This window comes from Solanum lycopersicum, chromosome 2, assembly GCF_036512215.1.
Source record: "Solanum lycopersicum chromosome 2, SLM_r2.1".
NCBI classification, from domain to species: domain Eukaryota; kingdom Viridiplantae; phylum Streptophyta; class Magnoliopsida; order Solanales; family Solanaceae; genus Solanum; species Solanum lycopersicum.
This window is the reverse complement of record NC_090801.1, coordinates 51,618,249-51,636,575: the sequence shown is the minus strand read 5'-3', so window position 1 is coordinate 51,636,575 and position 18,327 is coordinate 51,618,249. Positions and strand designations below refer to the sequence as shown.

Genomic DNA, 18,327 nt, shown 5'->3' with positions numbered 1-18,327 from the left:
TACTTAAGATTCACATTGTATTTTTAGTAGGGTACATGAACATGTATATGTATCCACCATTAATTTTTGGATACATGATTTTTGAAAACACGATGATATTAATGATACGACAGATACTCTACAATCATAATTTTTCCTAAATATTATGTGTTTCAGCTACATTTCATATTTAGATACACATAATTAAATGTATATGCTTATTGTGTATTTGAGATACATATTTTTGGATATAACGTATGAATTTAGATACACATAATTAGATGTATATGCTTACTATCTATTCGAGATACATGTTTTTTGGATATAACATATGCAATTGATACCTGATACATCGAATCAATACTAGATACATAAAATTAATCCTAGATATGTATAACAAATACATGAAATTAATATTAGGTATATGTAAACAGATACATAAAATTAATACTAGATATGTATAACAAATACATGAAATTAATGATAGATAAATCTACGATACATATGAATGTACTTGTATGATACTCATGTATCTAAGTGTTTGGTTTGTTGGATACATCATATATTGATAATAGATATATTAAATTAATGAATTTGTTGTTTTAAGAGTAATAATTTTAGATTAACCAAATAGCATTACCAAGATATATATGTGAAAATCCTCTGTTACTCCTCTAATTAAGGAAATCAGTTACAACCAATTAATTCAAACAAATAATTTTGTGTCTCAATTTAAAAATTCGGAAGATACACGTATCTCATGAATTCTTAGTCTTGTATCCTAAGCATGAAACATGGTAGAGGAAGTAATATGTGAAACTATTGGGAATCTTAGTAATTAAGACTTAAACTAGTGTGATTCATGTGTTTTGCCCTTTTTTTTTTATCTCGGTTTATCAATTTTATTCCTTAATTGTTTAGTTTTCAATTTAACCAATAAGAAAATGCTTATAAAACTAATATATGACTTTTCTAACAAATTTGACTCAACAAGACAATAATGTAACTTTATAAATGCTTATAAAATAGAAGGTCTAACCCATTGGTGGCCTCCTAAAGTTGACACTAATTTTCATTTAGACACCTTAACTAAGTTTTGTTTATTTTAGACAAATTTGACGGAACAAGACAATAATAAAACTTTATAAATGCTCATAAAATAGAAGGCCTAACCCATCGGTGACCCCCTTCACACCAAATTTTCACTTAGACACCTTAACTAAACTTTGTTCATTTTAGACCCCTCACGTCATTTTAACACTTTTTTAAAAATTAGTTAACTATATTAGTAGAATGGTTATTTATTTCTTTTATGTTAATTACATTATTATTGTTAGTATTAACGAAAATCACTTTATTGTTTTCGCTACTTAGATGGCCTGAATTATTAAAGGTGTTTGGGATGAGGAAATTATTGTTAGTATTAACGAAAATCACTTTATTTCTTACTGAGATGAAGCTTCTCGTGATGAACCAGGGTCCTTCTTGGAGTGCTTTGTTCATGTTTTCTTGTTTGTTAAATTTAATAATGTAGAAGTTACAGCCCAGATCGATTAGAATCAATGGTTCTGTGGACTTCCATAGATTATGAAACTTGTCTTTAAGGTAGTTGTGAGCGATATTTTCCCATACAACTTGACGGTTACAAAAAACCTCCATGGTCTGTAAATCCTTTGTTTATCGCCTTCAGAGAGAATGACAGTTCTAACTTCTTGTTCATTTGACTATTGTTTACATGATTGTACGATAGATTCATATCTTTTTCAATGGATCTGGTGATTTTGGTGGTGGTTGTACGACGCACAAGTTGGTATTCATTCTCAGCTCTGTATTTTCCAATAGTGTTAAAAAAGAACAGTAATAAAAAAAATTTACTCTATAGAAGCCCTGTTGGGTTATCAAGAAAATACTAATATGTCAGACTTCGCCTGGGTGTCCTTTCGAATGTTGTTTCCTTTTTGTTTTGATATTTTTGGATGGATACCGTTAAATAAATAAAAATCAATTTTAACAATAATTTTTATTTATTACCGTATATAGCAATACATTGCAATACTATGATAAAGTTGCAATATATATATATATATATATATGTCTTAAAATATATTATGTTTGTTTGGTAAGAATAACACGTTGTATTAAAATGTGTGATAATGTATAATAAATGTATTAACCATCAATAAAAGTAGAGCCGTCAATATGAGCTAGGTTGTGGGGTCAGTCTAGCATAACATGTGATTTGATTGGGCCGAACTATGATTTTATAGCCATTTAAGAAAAGAACTTTTTAGCCTGACCTGAATAAGTCTTTCGATTTGTGGGACTTGAAAAATATGGATAAGGGCGACTTGTGTGCTTAATAAAAATTAATTAAAAAGAAAAACAAAATAAAGTATTAAAAATAATAAGAAACTAAACTCAAAATCTGTTAAAAGTTTAAAATATTACAATTTATATTTAAATTATGTTTATAAATGTATATAATACATGAAATAAAAATTTCCTTAAGTTTCTAGGGAATCACTTCATAGGTCGTAACCTATGAAATATTGTCATAATTTGGAAAACAATTAGGTCAACATTTCTATTTAGCTATTTATGTTTTTACTTGAAATCAAACTTGATAAATATTATAAAGATAATTTTATATGTGGATTTGATTGACAAGTAGTAACACTAACACCATGTAGTATTGACTTGTCGATATTTATGACAATACTTTTAAGTTATGATTAAATTTAATTTTTTAAAAATATATTTCTTAAAAAAGAGGACTGTACGGCAAAGTCCGTAGCCCACATACTTGTGGGCTAGACAATCTGGCTCACACAAAAAATGGGTCAGCCCAGTCTGACCCATAGAATATTAAAAAGGGAAAATTATAAATAATAGCAAACTAATAACCTAAAATAAATGGAGTAGCTAGGGTTTGATTTAATTGTGCTCCATAACAAACGTTTGCAAAAAATTGCCAGACGCCTCTCTCCCAAATATCTCGCTCGTCAATCTCCTCCAATTTCTCGCTCGCTTCCTCACTTTTTATACAAACACAAGTGTATAAAAATTATTTTTAATTGTATAAAGCAGAGAAAATTGTATAAATACATATATTTTTGTTCCCCTCTCTCCGCTCTTCCAGATCTAGCTCGCCACTCTACGAAATCTCGCTCGCCACCCAAGTATCTTTCTCTTTCTTGTTTTATACACTTCGTTTTATACAATTTGCTTCAACTGTATATGTATAGCGAATTATATAGTTTCTATGTTTGTTATGGAGCGCAATTATGCAAACTTTGCTATAACTTATAAATATGAATTTTTTATTTGCTATATATGAAAATTGCCCTATTAAAAATTATATGGGTTAGCTCGATGGAGTAAGTCAGCCCATACTGACAGCTCTGAATAAAATGTATATTATATGTATTTTATAAATTATTCTTTATAACATATATGTTTTAACACTGTATTATAAATATATTAAAAATAATTAAGTGAAAAATAATGTTAAAATGGTAAATATTTTGGTAACATAGTATATTTATGTAAGTTTTGTTTTAATAGAAAAAGATATATATAAATACATATCTAAAATTGATCACAAGTTAAACCATTAGCCAAAATGATATATCAAAATTACCCATTTGTACAAACAATCTTGTCATATTTATCCATATATTGTCTCCCTATAACTTGAAATTGTTGCATATTGTCTCACTAATTAATAATTTCTTACAAGATTTTAAATTAAATTTACCTAAATACATGTATTTTAATTAACAAAAACACTCTGAAATACATATAAATAGGGAGAAAGGTGAGTGAAAGAGAAAGAGAGGTGAGAGGCGAGTAAGAGAGGAGAGAGGGGAGAAAGATAGGAATCTAAGGAAATAAATGAGAGAGATGCACAGAGGAGCGCGAGAGAGATATGCAAAGAGGTAAGCGAGAGAGGAGAGAGGTGAGCAGAGAGCCATATACATGTGAATCTACGTTGATACACTGTATCTACTATAAATCACACCTAATTTTAACCTCATGTATTTGAGATATATGTATTTGGACGCGCTAGATCCATGCATTCGGAGACGAATGATAAATTTTGAAAAGTCACTTAAATATATAATTAAGTCATAAACTAGTGAAATTTAGATCGATCCAACAACATTTTCCAACAATGATTGACTCAACTTTATTTAAATGTATGGAACCATAATAACTTTCACATATAGCAAAGATAAAAATTATATTTGTATGTTATAATTATAGTTTGCATAATTCGCTCCATAGCAAATATAAATATATATATTTTAGCTATACATTAAAAAAAAGAGTTGTATAATTCGCTATAAATATAGAAAGAAAACTTTTGTATAATTCGTTAATTGCTTTACATATACAAAAGAAAGCAGTTGTATACAAAAGAAAGCAGTTGTATACAAAATATCATTATATAACTTGTGTATGTATAAAACGAGAAAGAGAGAAAGGCAAAAGAAAACTAAGGGGGGAAATTTTTTTATTGTATAATTATAAGTATATAAAACAAAGATATATGTATTTGCATGTGTATATACAATTTTCTCTCGCTTTATACAAACAGAAAAATAATTTATACATTTAGTTTCTGTTTGTTTACGTGAGAGAAAAGAGTGTGGCGAGCTAGATTAGGGAGAGGGAAACGAAAAAAAACTAATAATAAAAAATAAAAAAAAATAAAAAATAAATAAATAAATATATATATATATATATATATATATATAACACAAAAACATTTTATATATCTGTGTTTGTATAAAAGCGAGAGAGGTGAGCAAAACTGTCACCAAAATGAAGTGACGAGCGTCCACAAAAGAGAAAGGCGAAAATAACAATATTTTATTATTAGGTACAATTAAATCAAACTATACTTATAACATTTAATTTAAATTAGTAATTTGTAATTATATATAATTTTTCTATAAAAGTAACACTGCTTTATTGGAGAGTAGACAATCTTGACGTGGAGTCTGGTTTAGAAGATATAATATTTATAAATAAATTTCTTCAAGATATAAAGTTTATAATCTTAAAAATAAATTAAATTATCTACTATAGATAAAGGTCACCTAATAATAATATAAAATCTTTTTTTTTTCCTTTTGGACTTGTCTTTCTTGTTACTCCAAGTAACTAATCAAATTTTAACACTTTTTAAGAATCTCGAGCAATGCAACAAAGTAGAAATTACAGCCATTAATTAAAAGGCAACTTTCATATATAACAAATAAAAAAATTAATATTTGTATGCTATAGCAAAGTTTGTATAATTGTGCTCCATAGCAAATATAAAACAGTATAATTCGCTATACATATACAATTGTATAATTCGCTGGCCTAAATTGTATAATTCGCTGGCCTATTTCGCTACAATTGTATAATTTGCTTTGCATACAGTTGAATCGAATTAAAATGTATGTATATTGCATAATTATAAGTGTATAGCAAGAATATATATATATTTTTTTCTCGCTTTATACAAAAATAGAAACACAATATAAACACTTCTGTTGTATAAAGCTAGAGAAAATTGTATTTCACTGCAGTTGTATAATTCGCAATTGTATAATTCGTTGACCTTTTTCTCTGCAATTTGAAGTAAAATGTTTGTAAATTGTATAATTAAGTGTATAACACGAAGATATATATTTTTGCATGTGTATATAATTTTCTCTCGCTTTATACAAAACAGAAACAAAATTATACACTTCTACGTATAAAGCGAGAGAGATGAGCGAGAATGGAGAGTGGCGAGCGAGATTTCTGAGACGCTGACAAATTTTAGCTAACGTTTGCTATGGAGCACAATTAAATCAAACTTTAGCTATTTCATTTATTTTAGGTTATTAATTTGCTATTATATACAATTTTTCCTAAATTAAATTAGCATACGTTGTATTGGATTCTTTTTACATTGTATTATTTTATACATTAAGGAGTATGATATATTGGAAATCCTAATCATACCACTTTAACAGTCCATAAGGTTCCCAAAAAGGAAATAAATTAGAGATAATTTAGATTAATGTGTGTAACGCTCCTCTGCCTAATTCCTTCATTGGATGTGCATGTCCCACTAATTGAAATCCTAATCTATTGCGATTAAACTCTTTGATTACTTAAAGCAGTTTTAATCAATTGGTTCTAAATACTTAATATCACATGATGTTTCATGTAAAACACACGTCATGCATTATTTGTGTTAATATTGGCAGGGGATAATGATATTTAATTAGTGTACAACTCATGATATAAAGCAAGCAAGAAAAACCATAATACAAATACATTATTTTTAATGAAGTTAATTAAGCCAAGTCTACATTTTCGAGGCAGAAGCAGAACGAGTTTTTATTCGATAAAAGGTTTTCATAAAATAAAAATATACAAAAATCTCATGTCGAATTTCTCAATTACATATTGCTGAAGATAAAACCACATCTTATAATCCTAGATTATGATAGATCATATAGAATTTAAAAATACTTTTAAATATTATAGTCATTTTGAAAAGAATCGTGAAAATTAACTTGATCTAATAAGGACAATATACATCTATTTTTGAGTTAGGTTAGCCAACAAGTGTAAAAATTGTGAGTAAGTACTATTTGTATTTCATATTAAACTTATTTTTTGAACCGTTTAAATAAGAACGATACATTTTTATATTTAGTTAGAATTTAAATTTAAAATATTTATTTTACTTTTAATAAATAATCTATAATTATATAAACATGTATCATTTATTTTATATAAATCAAAAAAAAATATTTTTTTAAAAAAAATTTATTCAAATAAAATGAAACGGAGAGAACTTTAGATCTGCCGAATCCGGATTGAGTCATAAGAGCAACTGGGAAAAGTAATGGATAAGAGGGAGTACTAAATTAAGTACACAAACAAACATTGTGAACCCAATTTTTTATATGTAACGATGGACTTCCACTATGAACTATTCCCAAATGTTTAATTGAAATTTAATATATATAGAGTTTAAAATATAATGAAAACTTTTTAATTTGTAATTTTAAATTAAAAAATTCTTTAATTTTATAATGTTAAATATATTAATAAGACAAATAAATCTTAACAAAGGAAGTATGTACAAGTTAATATTATGTTGTACAAATAAATTAGCCTACTATGCGTAGCTACTTCATTATATCAAGTATTATCTTTATTGTTGGCTACGTACAAAATATATATACCATCAATATCAACATCTTGTGTTCTATATAGCTAAAATGGTGCCACTTTTGGTAAGAAGTTTGGCATATACATATAATATAAATATACACATGAGATTGCGTGCAATTTGCAGCATTTTAACTTTCTTTTTCACTTATTGTTTAAGCTAAAGTTTGTTCTATTTTAAATCTAATGAAATTTTGTTTATGCGTCTTCACATGTTCCATGCCCATATGTCCGTGTATTAGTTAAAGTTAAACTTTAATATTTTTGATAATATGTTTTTTAATACTACATAATTATTTTTGGTGAAATCTAGATCAATGATCGATAGAAAAAACACTATCTAGATGAAAGAAAAAAAACAATACTTGATAAAAAGAATGTTATTCATATTTACTACACAAAAAATTCCTCATTGATCCATTTTAACAGTTTTCTTTATTCCTTTTTTTAAGTCATCAATCCACCTAGGCTTTCATCTTTAGTGATGTTAAAGGCTTTCAATTTTTTCCCAATTTTTTTAAAAAAATAGTTACAAGTAGAGAGGAACATAAAATCGAAAAATTCCGTAGAAAAAACAAGACAATTAATTTATTTCCCTTTTATGATATACATAAGGGTTCAACACGAAATAACATACAGAGAATTTCATTGAGTTAAATACTCCACTACAACTACAAATTAAAGTTCATTGTTTATGTAATTTTCATCTAGAAGATGAGTGCACCTTTACATATAATTAATTTAAAGGATGGGATGTAAAATGTGATTTAGACACTTAATTAACCCTTTTGTGATTAATTATAATAAAAACAAAAAGATAGCAAAGGTTACCTCCTAATAATTATTAAGATAAAGATAATCACTATTCACCCCACTAGTAGCTGTCCCTCTCCCATGTGATTAATTATTGCACCAAAAGGGCCCTTAACAACTTTGCTTATCATCCGTACTTTTAAAAAATAACACCCTTCGTTTTAAAATAATATTTTAATTTTTAAGTGATATAGTTTAATTTAACAATCGTTCAAGATATATATAAAAGAAAAAAATTAGGTTGTTCCTTTCTTGATCAGAGATCAAGGGTTCGAGTCTTGAGTAGGGAAAATTCATTGATAGAGAGTATTTTCTTAATCGGCATAAATTTGAAATAATCGAGTTTTAATATAGATATCGAATATCGAATGAGAAAAAATAGGAAGAAGAAATTTGTGATCGATCTAAAATAAATCTTAAACCACAAATCTGACAATTCTTTTTCAAAATGAATTTTTAAAAAAGTAATGCAACATAAATAGGAACAATAAAGTAGTATTAAGGAGTTTAATATATACTATAGAAAACTAAGAGTAATAATTAATTGGGCAGCATATCTTATAATGGGCGTTTAGTGCATAAAGAGACAAACTGATATGGTTTAGCATTAAAAAGTAATCAAGTTGGGCAGTTGGAATATAATCTCACTACTAATCTTTTAGTTTCTTCAAGCATTTAATTAATTTGGATTTGAAACCTTTGCAATTATTAATTACTTGGTTGAGTGGTTATGAAGCTCTGACATTACGGAAGCATTAACATTATTATTTAGTTAAAATATACACACAAAAGTTCCCAATTTGCTTCTCCAAAATTAAGACGTTTTTCCCACTTAATTAAATAAATAGTCTGTTAGAAACAATATAAATCTTTTATTTCTTTATTAGATTTCATAAGCAATTAAATGATGTCATACACATAAGTGAATTCGAGGTATAAAATCTCCAGTTTTTTTTATTATTATATTAATATTGAACCAATTAACACTTCGAATTTTTCAATTATATAAAATGGTAATTATTCTACACGATATAATTATATGCTACACATTTATTATTTTTGATGACAAGAAAATCTGTAATTCCTAATTTTATGCGTACATATGACAAATTTCATTTTTGTAAAATAACTCACAAATCACACGATAGAGATATATACGTTACACAAAACCTATATGACGAGCTCGATCCAAAGATCACACCACCCCTGTTATAGCATCTGTTATAACTTATAACACAAAAAAAATTCAAACTTAAAACCTTATATTATCAAAACCCCTAATCAAACCATTTGAGCTACTTTATTTACCACTTTTAGAAGTAAATACTATGGGATATAAGAACATTAGGAATTTCAATTTGTGAAACTTCAAACTTTTCGAAAGAATAAATCCAATTAACAAGAAAGAAAAACATTATTACTACTTAATTAATTAAAACCAAGAAGTAATGTCAATAACAACTCTAGTCTCTATTGCATATTCGAGAGGTGCACCCAATAGTTAAGAAAAGAAAGAGAAATATAAAATTTAAACTTGTAAACTTAATTAAAAAAAATATATATATTAAATACAAAAATATAATATTATTAGTACACCATCTACAGAGAAAAAGCATAGATTCACATGAATATAAGCGTCGCCTGAATAATATGCCATTGTCCATATGTATACTGAAAGTTACGGATTACCAAACATTTAAGATAATTAATTATGGAGAATATAATTGGATCTCTACGTAACATTTAGGTGAAAAAAGACAGTGCACCTAATTGGGGAATAGAGAGAAACAAAAAATAATTATATTGGTTCTCAGCAAATTGAAGGGTCAATTCGAAAGAGAAGTAAACTAAAGCGGGGATGAGGAATCGTCACATCATATTGTATAGATAGTTCAAAATTTGAATAAGTAAATAAAATTTAAAAAAAATTGTCTTGATGCTATTTAGCTTTCGAGAGCGAATTTAGAGGGATCAAAAAACAAAAATTCGCTCTACAATTTTTAAGATTCAAAATATAAAATCATATTTTTATTTTTCAAACCTATAAATAAAAATTCTATATCCGCCGTCCGTTCATCACCTGCAGGTGCTAATGTGATGGGAAAAGGTGAGAAGGGAATTAAAAAGTGAAAGGAAAAGAAGAAAAATGACAAAAACAAAGAAATGATTAGAGAGGGTGGAATGAGTAGAATTTGGGGCAAGTGGTGGGGAAGTGGTGTTGGGTGGAACTGAAAGGAAAAAGAATATGTACATCATCAAAAGTAGATTTTGCAATATTTTCATTCCACAGAAAAATTAGGTCATGGATGAAAAGTGGTGAATAAACTATGGATGTGTTTAGTGACGGAGTCAAGATTTTTAATAAAGATATAAGGAATTTAAAATTTGTATAATAGACACACAAAGTAGTTGAGGGATATATATATATATATATAAATATATTGATCGTGTACGATTAATATAATTTTTCATCAAAGAAGTTCGGATAAAACCCTTAGTATAAGATGGCTCCGCCTCTGCATGTGTCAATTCTTTCTTCTCTTTCATTTCTTAGGCCTCATTTGTTTTCAATAAGATTAAGAGGTCTAAATCTGAATATTAAGATTTGCATTAAGATCCGGATGTTTTGATATAAATACACATCTGAATATTAAGATGTGGTCTCTAAATCTGAATACTAAATAATTAATTTTATTTGTTTTCAATATAGTGAAATTAAAAATTTTATTAATAAAATATTATAAAGTTTTTCATTTCAACAAAATATATAACTTTTGATAATTTTTTTTAAAAAAAAAGTTTTAATAATCATGGTTTGGAGTATTATTTTTTCATTCAAAAACCTTAATAAATAACAATACACCTAAAATATTATTGCAATCAGTGTTCTTGACACACATCAATACAAGAAAATTATTAATATAAAAAGAACATACTTGAAAGGATTTATGCAAACTTATTATTAGGGGAAAATGGTGTTTGATTGTGAAAAGTGAGAAAGAGAATTTTTATTATGAGATAAAAAAGCAGCAGAGAAGTTATGATTTATTATTTGATAATTTATCAAATGAGTCTGAATTTTGTTAAGTGTCTCATACAGATGTTATTCATTCAGATCTCTTCGGACCCATTAAGAGGTTTTTTAAAAAAATAAAACAAATGAATATAATAGGCTGAATCTGAATCTGACCTAAAAATCAAATGTACTTAGTAGACTGACTCTTAATGGTTAAAAATCAGACCTTCATTAAGTGCAAACAAATGAGGCCTTATACTCCATCGGTTCATTTTTACTATTTGACTTACATAACTGTTAAGAAAAAACAATTATTGCTATTGTTAATTGACTAAACTATTCCTACAAAATGATGTTAAGTGTTAGATATTGAAAAATAAGAATATAATATTGAGAGTAATATATGAAGAAAAAGAATTATTTTTTCTTTCATACATCGAAAGTAACAAATGAAAATGAAAATCTATTTTAAAAATAAATATGATAAGTAAAAGTAAACGGATCATGAAGTACTTTCTTAATTTCAATTTATTAAATTTTAACTTAACATAAAATTTTAAAAAATAAAATAAAATTTCGAATCAATATTAAACTAAAATTACGTAAAACACACGACTTAATTAGTGTCTCCTACTAGGGCAAGAGGAGTAGTTTATGATTTTCTCAATAATTTATCACAACTCATCGTGTGTCAACTTGTTGAAATTAAAGTTATTTTTTTATTTATTAAGTTACGATTTTCTAAAAAAATTACTGTCATTGAAATTATCGAGACGGATTTCGTGCTCAATCTACTGGTAAGATAAGTTTGCTAAGATTATTTATTTTTATTTTCATTTAGAAGCACTAATTTCCTTAATTAACTTGAAGTTGCGTCACTTGTGCATAACCCAACTTAGAAGTAAATTCAGATATACGAAATCTTAAGCTGATTTGCCGATGTTTTTATTAATACGCAAAAATGCCACATGAACCGTATTTTGTCCTTTTTCTTTCATTTTAAAGAAATTTTAGTTAAAACTTGCATCCCACGAACTTTATTCTGCTGACGTTAAATACTTTATACTAATAATCTCTCGATTTTAATTTATGTATCAGTTTTCATACTAACACTTGGAAAAAAAAACTTTTACTCTTCTATCTTATTTTAAGTGATATCATTTGATTTGGAGTTTAAGAAAAAAACAAAAATTATTAACCTTGAAGAATAAATTATTCAAATTAACTCTAAGAAAAAACAAAAAATATCACAATTTATCATCATTGTTATCATTTGAACTTTTAATTTGTTTTATTTTACCCTCTTAATAACTTATTACTCTAATAATAGAAATGACATAACATAATGTTTAAGAATACTTTTTTTGATAGATAGATGAAGTATATACAAATCAGGGAACTGAAAATTTTTCATTGGTATTTACAGATGAAAAGATTGGGAATGATTGAAATAAAATTCAATTTATATACTCGAGTACTCATGTATATGTACATACAACAACATCCCCTTTTTTCTTCCTTTTTCTCGATGGATGTTTGTATTGAAGTTTTAATAAAATCAAATTGTGCACCATTGGATCCATTTGGTGGTGACGCTTTCAATAAAGTTCTCTTCAGTGTAAAGCTCAAACTCGAGATTTCTGATTAAGCATGAAGCAATCTCACCACTACACCACAGCTTAGGTTGGTAATTTGCCTTTTTTTTAATTAATACAAAGGTAATCCCACTACCATACGAACTGGTTTAGGAGGCTGAGGCTGCGGCGGCTTCTGCTCTTCAACCACCACTTTTTCCGGTATGGGCGGCTGACATGGACAAGGCATTGCTATGAATTTTGGAACTACATCACCTGGCATCAACACTGCAGGCATACTTTGGCATTGGCTCTGCTTTTCACCCTGTAAAACACAGAATAACCAAATTAAGTATAGCCACAAGCTTATAATTTGGCAAAGAAAGACAGAACAATTAATTATACATGTTTATTTTACCTTTAATTGAAATCACCTCATGAAATTCATGTTTATTTTAGCTAAGAATTAGTTAATTATGCATTTTTTTGATCGATTCGATCTTACCATTTTGTTGTGTTTGGATTTCAAAGATGAAGGATCATCATCTCCAGCTTCGATATCGGCTAGAGATCGACGTCGCAGGGCTCGTATTTTGTCCCAATGATAGCAGCAAGAAAAAACACCACTCAAGCTGAAAATGACAAGCAAGAGAAGCGCAGTCCCCAGAGGAAATCCCAGAGACGGACGAGAGGAGGAGTCCACAGTTTGTGGTGGTGCATAATATTGAGGACTCTCCATCACTTAATGAGGTATGAATCAGTCTTCCTCCCCACATTCAATGATGCACAAAAATTGAATAAGAAAGAGTAATGAGAATGGGGGTTTTGGAGGGGGTAAAGAATGAATGTATTTATAGAATAAAATAGAGTGGGTACGTTTGGTGTCCGGGTCGACGTACGGAAAGAGAAAGTTGTTGAGGGTCCTATTTGCTTAGGTGCCCAGCATCATCTCTCTCTGTATGGCCTACTTTCTTTTTTTTGTGTAGTGGAATTAATACTAACCATTCTAACCTATACATTATAATATGCATTCTTTTGATTGTTTGGTATGGAATAAAAAGCATCAAACTCTTTTTTGAAGTATATATTCTCTCGGTTTAAATTAGGGAAACGTGATAGAGCTAGAATTTTTATTAAGAGCTGCTAAAATATGAAGTAAAAAAGTATATTTTCTTCACTTTTAAATATGGAGTCGTTTGGTGTGAGGAATAGTGATAGGATAAGGAAATAGTGATGGAATAAAATTTTTGTCTGTTGTTTGGTTGTAATGTTTGGGATAACTTATCCCACCGTTCATATCATAGTGATGAGCTCATATACATGGTAGGATAAGTTATCTCAGGATAGCTAATTAATCCCATTAGATAACTTGTTTTCAACCAAGCGACCCCTTGAAATTTAGGGATTAGTTTGAGGGAAGGTTAGGAAGTGAATTATATGTTTATTAAAGCTAGTATAATGGATCTTATATTCCTTTGCCTTTACATTTACAACTTTATTGAAATTGATCCAAACACTTGATACTTGATGAATTATGGATAAATTTAATTTCTTACACGATACATACTTTTGTGAGTCGAATTTAATTAACACCTCTAGTAATGGAAAAGTGTAAGATTTAATGGAAAATATAACAAAATATAAAACTTGAACAAAAACAAAGAATGATAACAATGATGATACGATGATGTCATAGTACACATGACCCAAAAAAAAAAAGAAGAGGACACTATAGTACTAAAGTAAATAATGGAATGGGGAGAAGAATTTTCCAAATTTTTTTGAAACTGACTTTAAAATCTGCTGGTTTTTTGAAAAGCTAAAATTTGGAAAATGCCATTCAGCTGGCGAAAACTGGAAAGCAATCTCCGTATTTCAACTTGCGTTTTCTTCAGATATTTATATTTTCACTATCTACTCGATGAATTCCTTTCAGACCCTAACAAAATCAAAATTCAAACAAGAATACATTTGTAGTTTTTGAGAAATTATGAAGTAAAACATTAAAAGGCCGAGCGGGCGTGAGTATCATTTTCGGATACAACAATTTAAAAAGTAAGGAAAATCCGTATTACGGATGGAAGTAGACAAAAAAGTGGAAATCCCCATGATGGCATAATTGTCCGACACTACGTTCCTCGATCTTCAAAGAAAACTGACTCCTCCTACTCCTCCTTCTCCTTTAGGATAGGACATATTTTTGTTAATTTTTACTTTTTGTCTTGAAAATATTTGTCTGGTTACACTTAACTGTTCTATTTGGTTGTAGTTTTAAAAGATAAAAATAGTTGATAGCTTTATTGTTTTTTTAAATTATAATGAGTATATAATTTTAATGGATCTCAATCATAAATTATTATATAGTACATGACATAAATTTATAAGATCATTGAACATTGCTTGTCCTAATTATACTTGATCGAATCTTTATCCGCAATCTTTTAGATTACTCAACATGTTCAACTATATATATCTCCTTTTTTTTTTTCCTCTTCTCAATCGGTATAAGAATAATTCACCTACACTTTATTAAAATAAAATGGATCTGTTGTACTTTGATTCCTGTATTGAATTTGTTTAATTATTTCATTTTTTTGTGTATCAGGTTTCGATTATTTGAGAATCGTTTTGTTGTGAGAGAATTGTCAATTAGTGTCTGTTTTGTTTTTATTTTATTTCAGTTATTATTGTACACAATTTTTAGATATGTACGGACAATATAATACTAAAATTAAAATAATTGTAGTCCATTAGGCTAATATGATTTGTTTTCTGTTTCGATATTTATATTGTTGTACAAATGGCAGTACCTTAGAATACTTTTTTTTTTTAATGTACGTCTCACTGACAAAGGATACAGTCCTTTATTCTTTTTAATTAGGTACAAATAGTATCAGTTGAATTATAGCAAATGGAACAAGACGTTAGTTGTATAATGAGTGTAGCATTATATGAATTGGAGTTTGGAATCAAAATCATGCAAATAAAAAAGGAAGGAATACATATCAAGTGATCATGACTAAAGTAATATTAAAAAAAAAAGTTATTTACAAATAGCCTATGCTCTCGATTAAATTGCAAAAACAGTAAATGTTCATTAATTCAAAATAGTAAAGTTGCGCGCTTTCAATTATATTGTTACTCTAAAATGATTGTTTAATATGAGTTGTAACTATTTAGACGTATTTTCATGATATATGGTGCAACACACAACTTATAATAAGATAACACTTGCTAGATATTCGATATGTAAAATCTGATGTAATATCCATTGCGAATAACTGAATTTGTCTTCAAACATGATTAACCTATAGTTGAAAAACTCACATGTCATATAATTTCATTTTAATTTATATAGTATAATTTGATTAAACATGTAAATTAAGTAAAATGATGAAGATTATTTGGGGACACACACCTGGAGATATAAAATTAGAGACCTGATTATCTCATTTATACGAAAAAATTGTTTTTTCGAAAATTAAGTTATTATATTTTATTTTTTACAAAATGATTCGGTAAAAATATACAATAGCTTACAAAAAAAACATACAATTATGTTATTGTATATATTTTGTTTGTTTGCATGTCGGATATATTGGACATACAAATAAATATACACCCCATATACAAAATACATATAATTTATTGTTTATCTTGCTCTCGGGATTCCATCTGAATTACTCTAATCTTTACCAAACTATTTTAAAATTGAAAGATCTCAATCATTTGCAACAACACCCGATTCATATATAAGTAACAATTTCGCATAATCAAAATTTTTGAATTAAAAAAGTCGTGAATCCTTTTAATGGTTGTCTGTAAAATTCTTAATGGAGTTCACAACTTTGGGTGTAACTAAAATCGATAACTCGAATAGAACAAAAATTATTGGTTTATTAATACTGGGTTATTGATTTAGCGATTTTGATAATAGTTTTGATTTTTTTTTTGTTATCGAGCTATCGGTTTTTAACTGATTGAGGTTTTCTCTTAACGGGTTAATCAATAACCCGATAGTAAATTAAATAATTATATTTATAAGTATCATTTTGTATATAAAGTTCTTGACTTAGAGTTTGGTTTCCTACTCTTTTTTTTTCTAGTTGTCTCAAACACTTGGTTATTTTACGGTATAAAATTATTTAATTTTGAGCAAGATGTAACCTGTGAAGTCATAAGCATGACTCATTTGATTCGTCACCTTGTTTTTAAATGATTTTCAATATTGTTTTTTTATGTCAAATCTCCAGTTAAATTGATAACCGAGCAATAACAATCGAAAACTAGTATGTCAATGTCTTAATGGTTCTATAACAATTTAACATCTCTACAAATTGATAAACAATCTGATAAACTTTAAAACCAAATTGACCGATATGCGAGCTATAGGGTGATAGAAAAAGTGGAATTGTGGAACTTAATCTCTCTTACTCTTCCTATATTATTTGACTAGAATTGGTAAAATATTGTTACTATCAAATATAAGTACCCTAAATAGTTGCAATTAAGACTTAAAATGACTTATATGAGTTTATAACATGTCTTAATATTTATACAATCATAAAAGTTTTGAGTTTAAAACATGTCTTAATATTCATACAATCATAAAATTTTTGAATTTAAAACATGTCTTGATATTCATACAATCATAAAATTGATGAAACTTTCGATTTAAACATATCATAATACTTATGCAATTACAAAAGGTAAAATGATATAAAATATGTTAATTTTGCTATTGTAAAATAAAATAGTGTAAGTAAACTAAAGCAAAGTAAACAAATAGAGAAAAAAAAAGGAAGAGAAAAGATATTTTCAAAATTTGTGACCCTTTGGGTATGTAAAGGACGCAACAGAAATTGGTGACATTTAATTTAGTGTTTCCCTCTACATATTAAAATATTAAATAACTGGGACATGGAACACGTCTTTTCACATACGATATTTTATATGTTCATCCACAAAATTCTACCTAATTAGGGACCCTCTAGAGTTCATGGTGAAAAACTCTATATCGGTGAGATACAAAAAGAAGATTGTTTGATTTGCTTTTACAGTAGTATAATACTTCTTTCAATTTTAGGACCCCATTGGTTATCTGATCACGAAATGTATGTTTGCCTGGAAAAATATTACTCGTAGAATATGAGAAAATTATGTTAAATATTGTGTTGATAGATCTTTGTCACGACTCGTAATTAATTAGTTGTACTAACTATTGATTGTGTTATTAATAGCTTTTATTAAAATATTACTCTTTTTGTTTTTAATGAATTGATCACTTTTCTTTGTTTAGTTATTTCTAATTATTTGTCTATTTTAATAATTTAAGAAAGGATAATTTTATTTTTATCTATTATACCTTTAATTTATTACTTTGAAAAACGTAAATTTTTTGAAAATCGATCTTTTAAGAATATAATCAAATTATAAAACACTTTAATCTTTTAGATGAGATAGTCACACACTTCAACATGATATCAGAGCTGACAAAGGTAAGGAGAATGTTATAATATTAGAGAATGTGTTATCTATGTGATACTTTTTCTTTTTTTTTTTAATCAATCTTATAAAAATTGACATATTTCTATAATATATGACTTGTTTTAAATTACAAAGTTTTAAAATACAATTTTAAATTTAATATCCAATCAAACAACCTGACAATGATATAAACAAACTAATTTGCTCGTCAAGGATTCAAAACTTACAATA

General features: G+C 27.5%; 1 protein-coding gene across 1 annotated transcript; it reads right to left on the bottom strand.

Annotated features, from left to right (window-relative positions):
* Nucleotides 1-12,383: 12,383 nt before the first annotated feature.
* LOC101250769 (uncharacterized protein At5g65660-like) lies at nt 12,384-13,575 on the bottom strand. Its single transcript, XM_004233423.5, has 2 exons — nt 13,115-13,575; nt 12,384-12,934 (listed from the first exon to the last, which is right to left on the bottom strand). Exons 1-2 carry the CDS (start codon nt 13,346-13,348, stop codon nt 12,743-12,745), a joined length of 426 nt encoding a protein of 141 aa, XP_004233471.1. The 5' UTR covers nt 13,349-13,575; the 3' UTR covers nt 12,384-12,742.
* Between the last annotated feature and the right edge of the window lie 4,752 nt (nt 13,576-18,327).

Excerpts from the sequence above, each read along its gene's own strand:
- LOC101250769 (XM_004233423.5), bottom strand. The coding sequence starts at position 13,348 with ATGGAGAGTCCTCAATATTATGCACCACCACAAACTGTGGACTCCTCC. Across the intron at positions 12,935-13,114 it reads AATCCAAACACAACAAAATG|GGTGAAAAGCAGAGCCAATG; the intron begins GTAAGATCGAAT and ends TGTGTTTTACAG.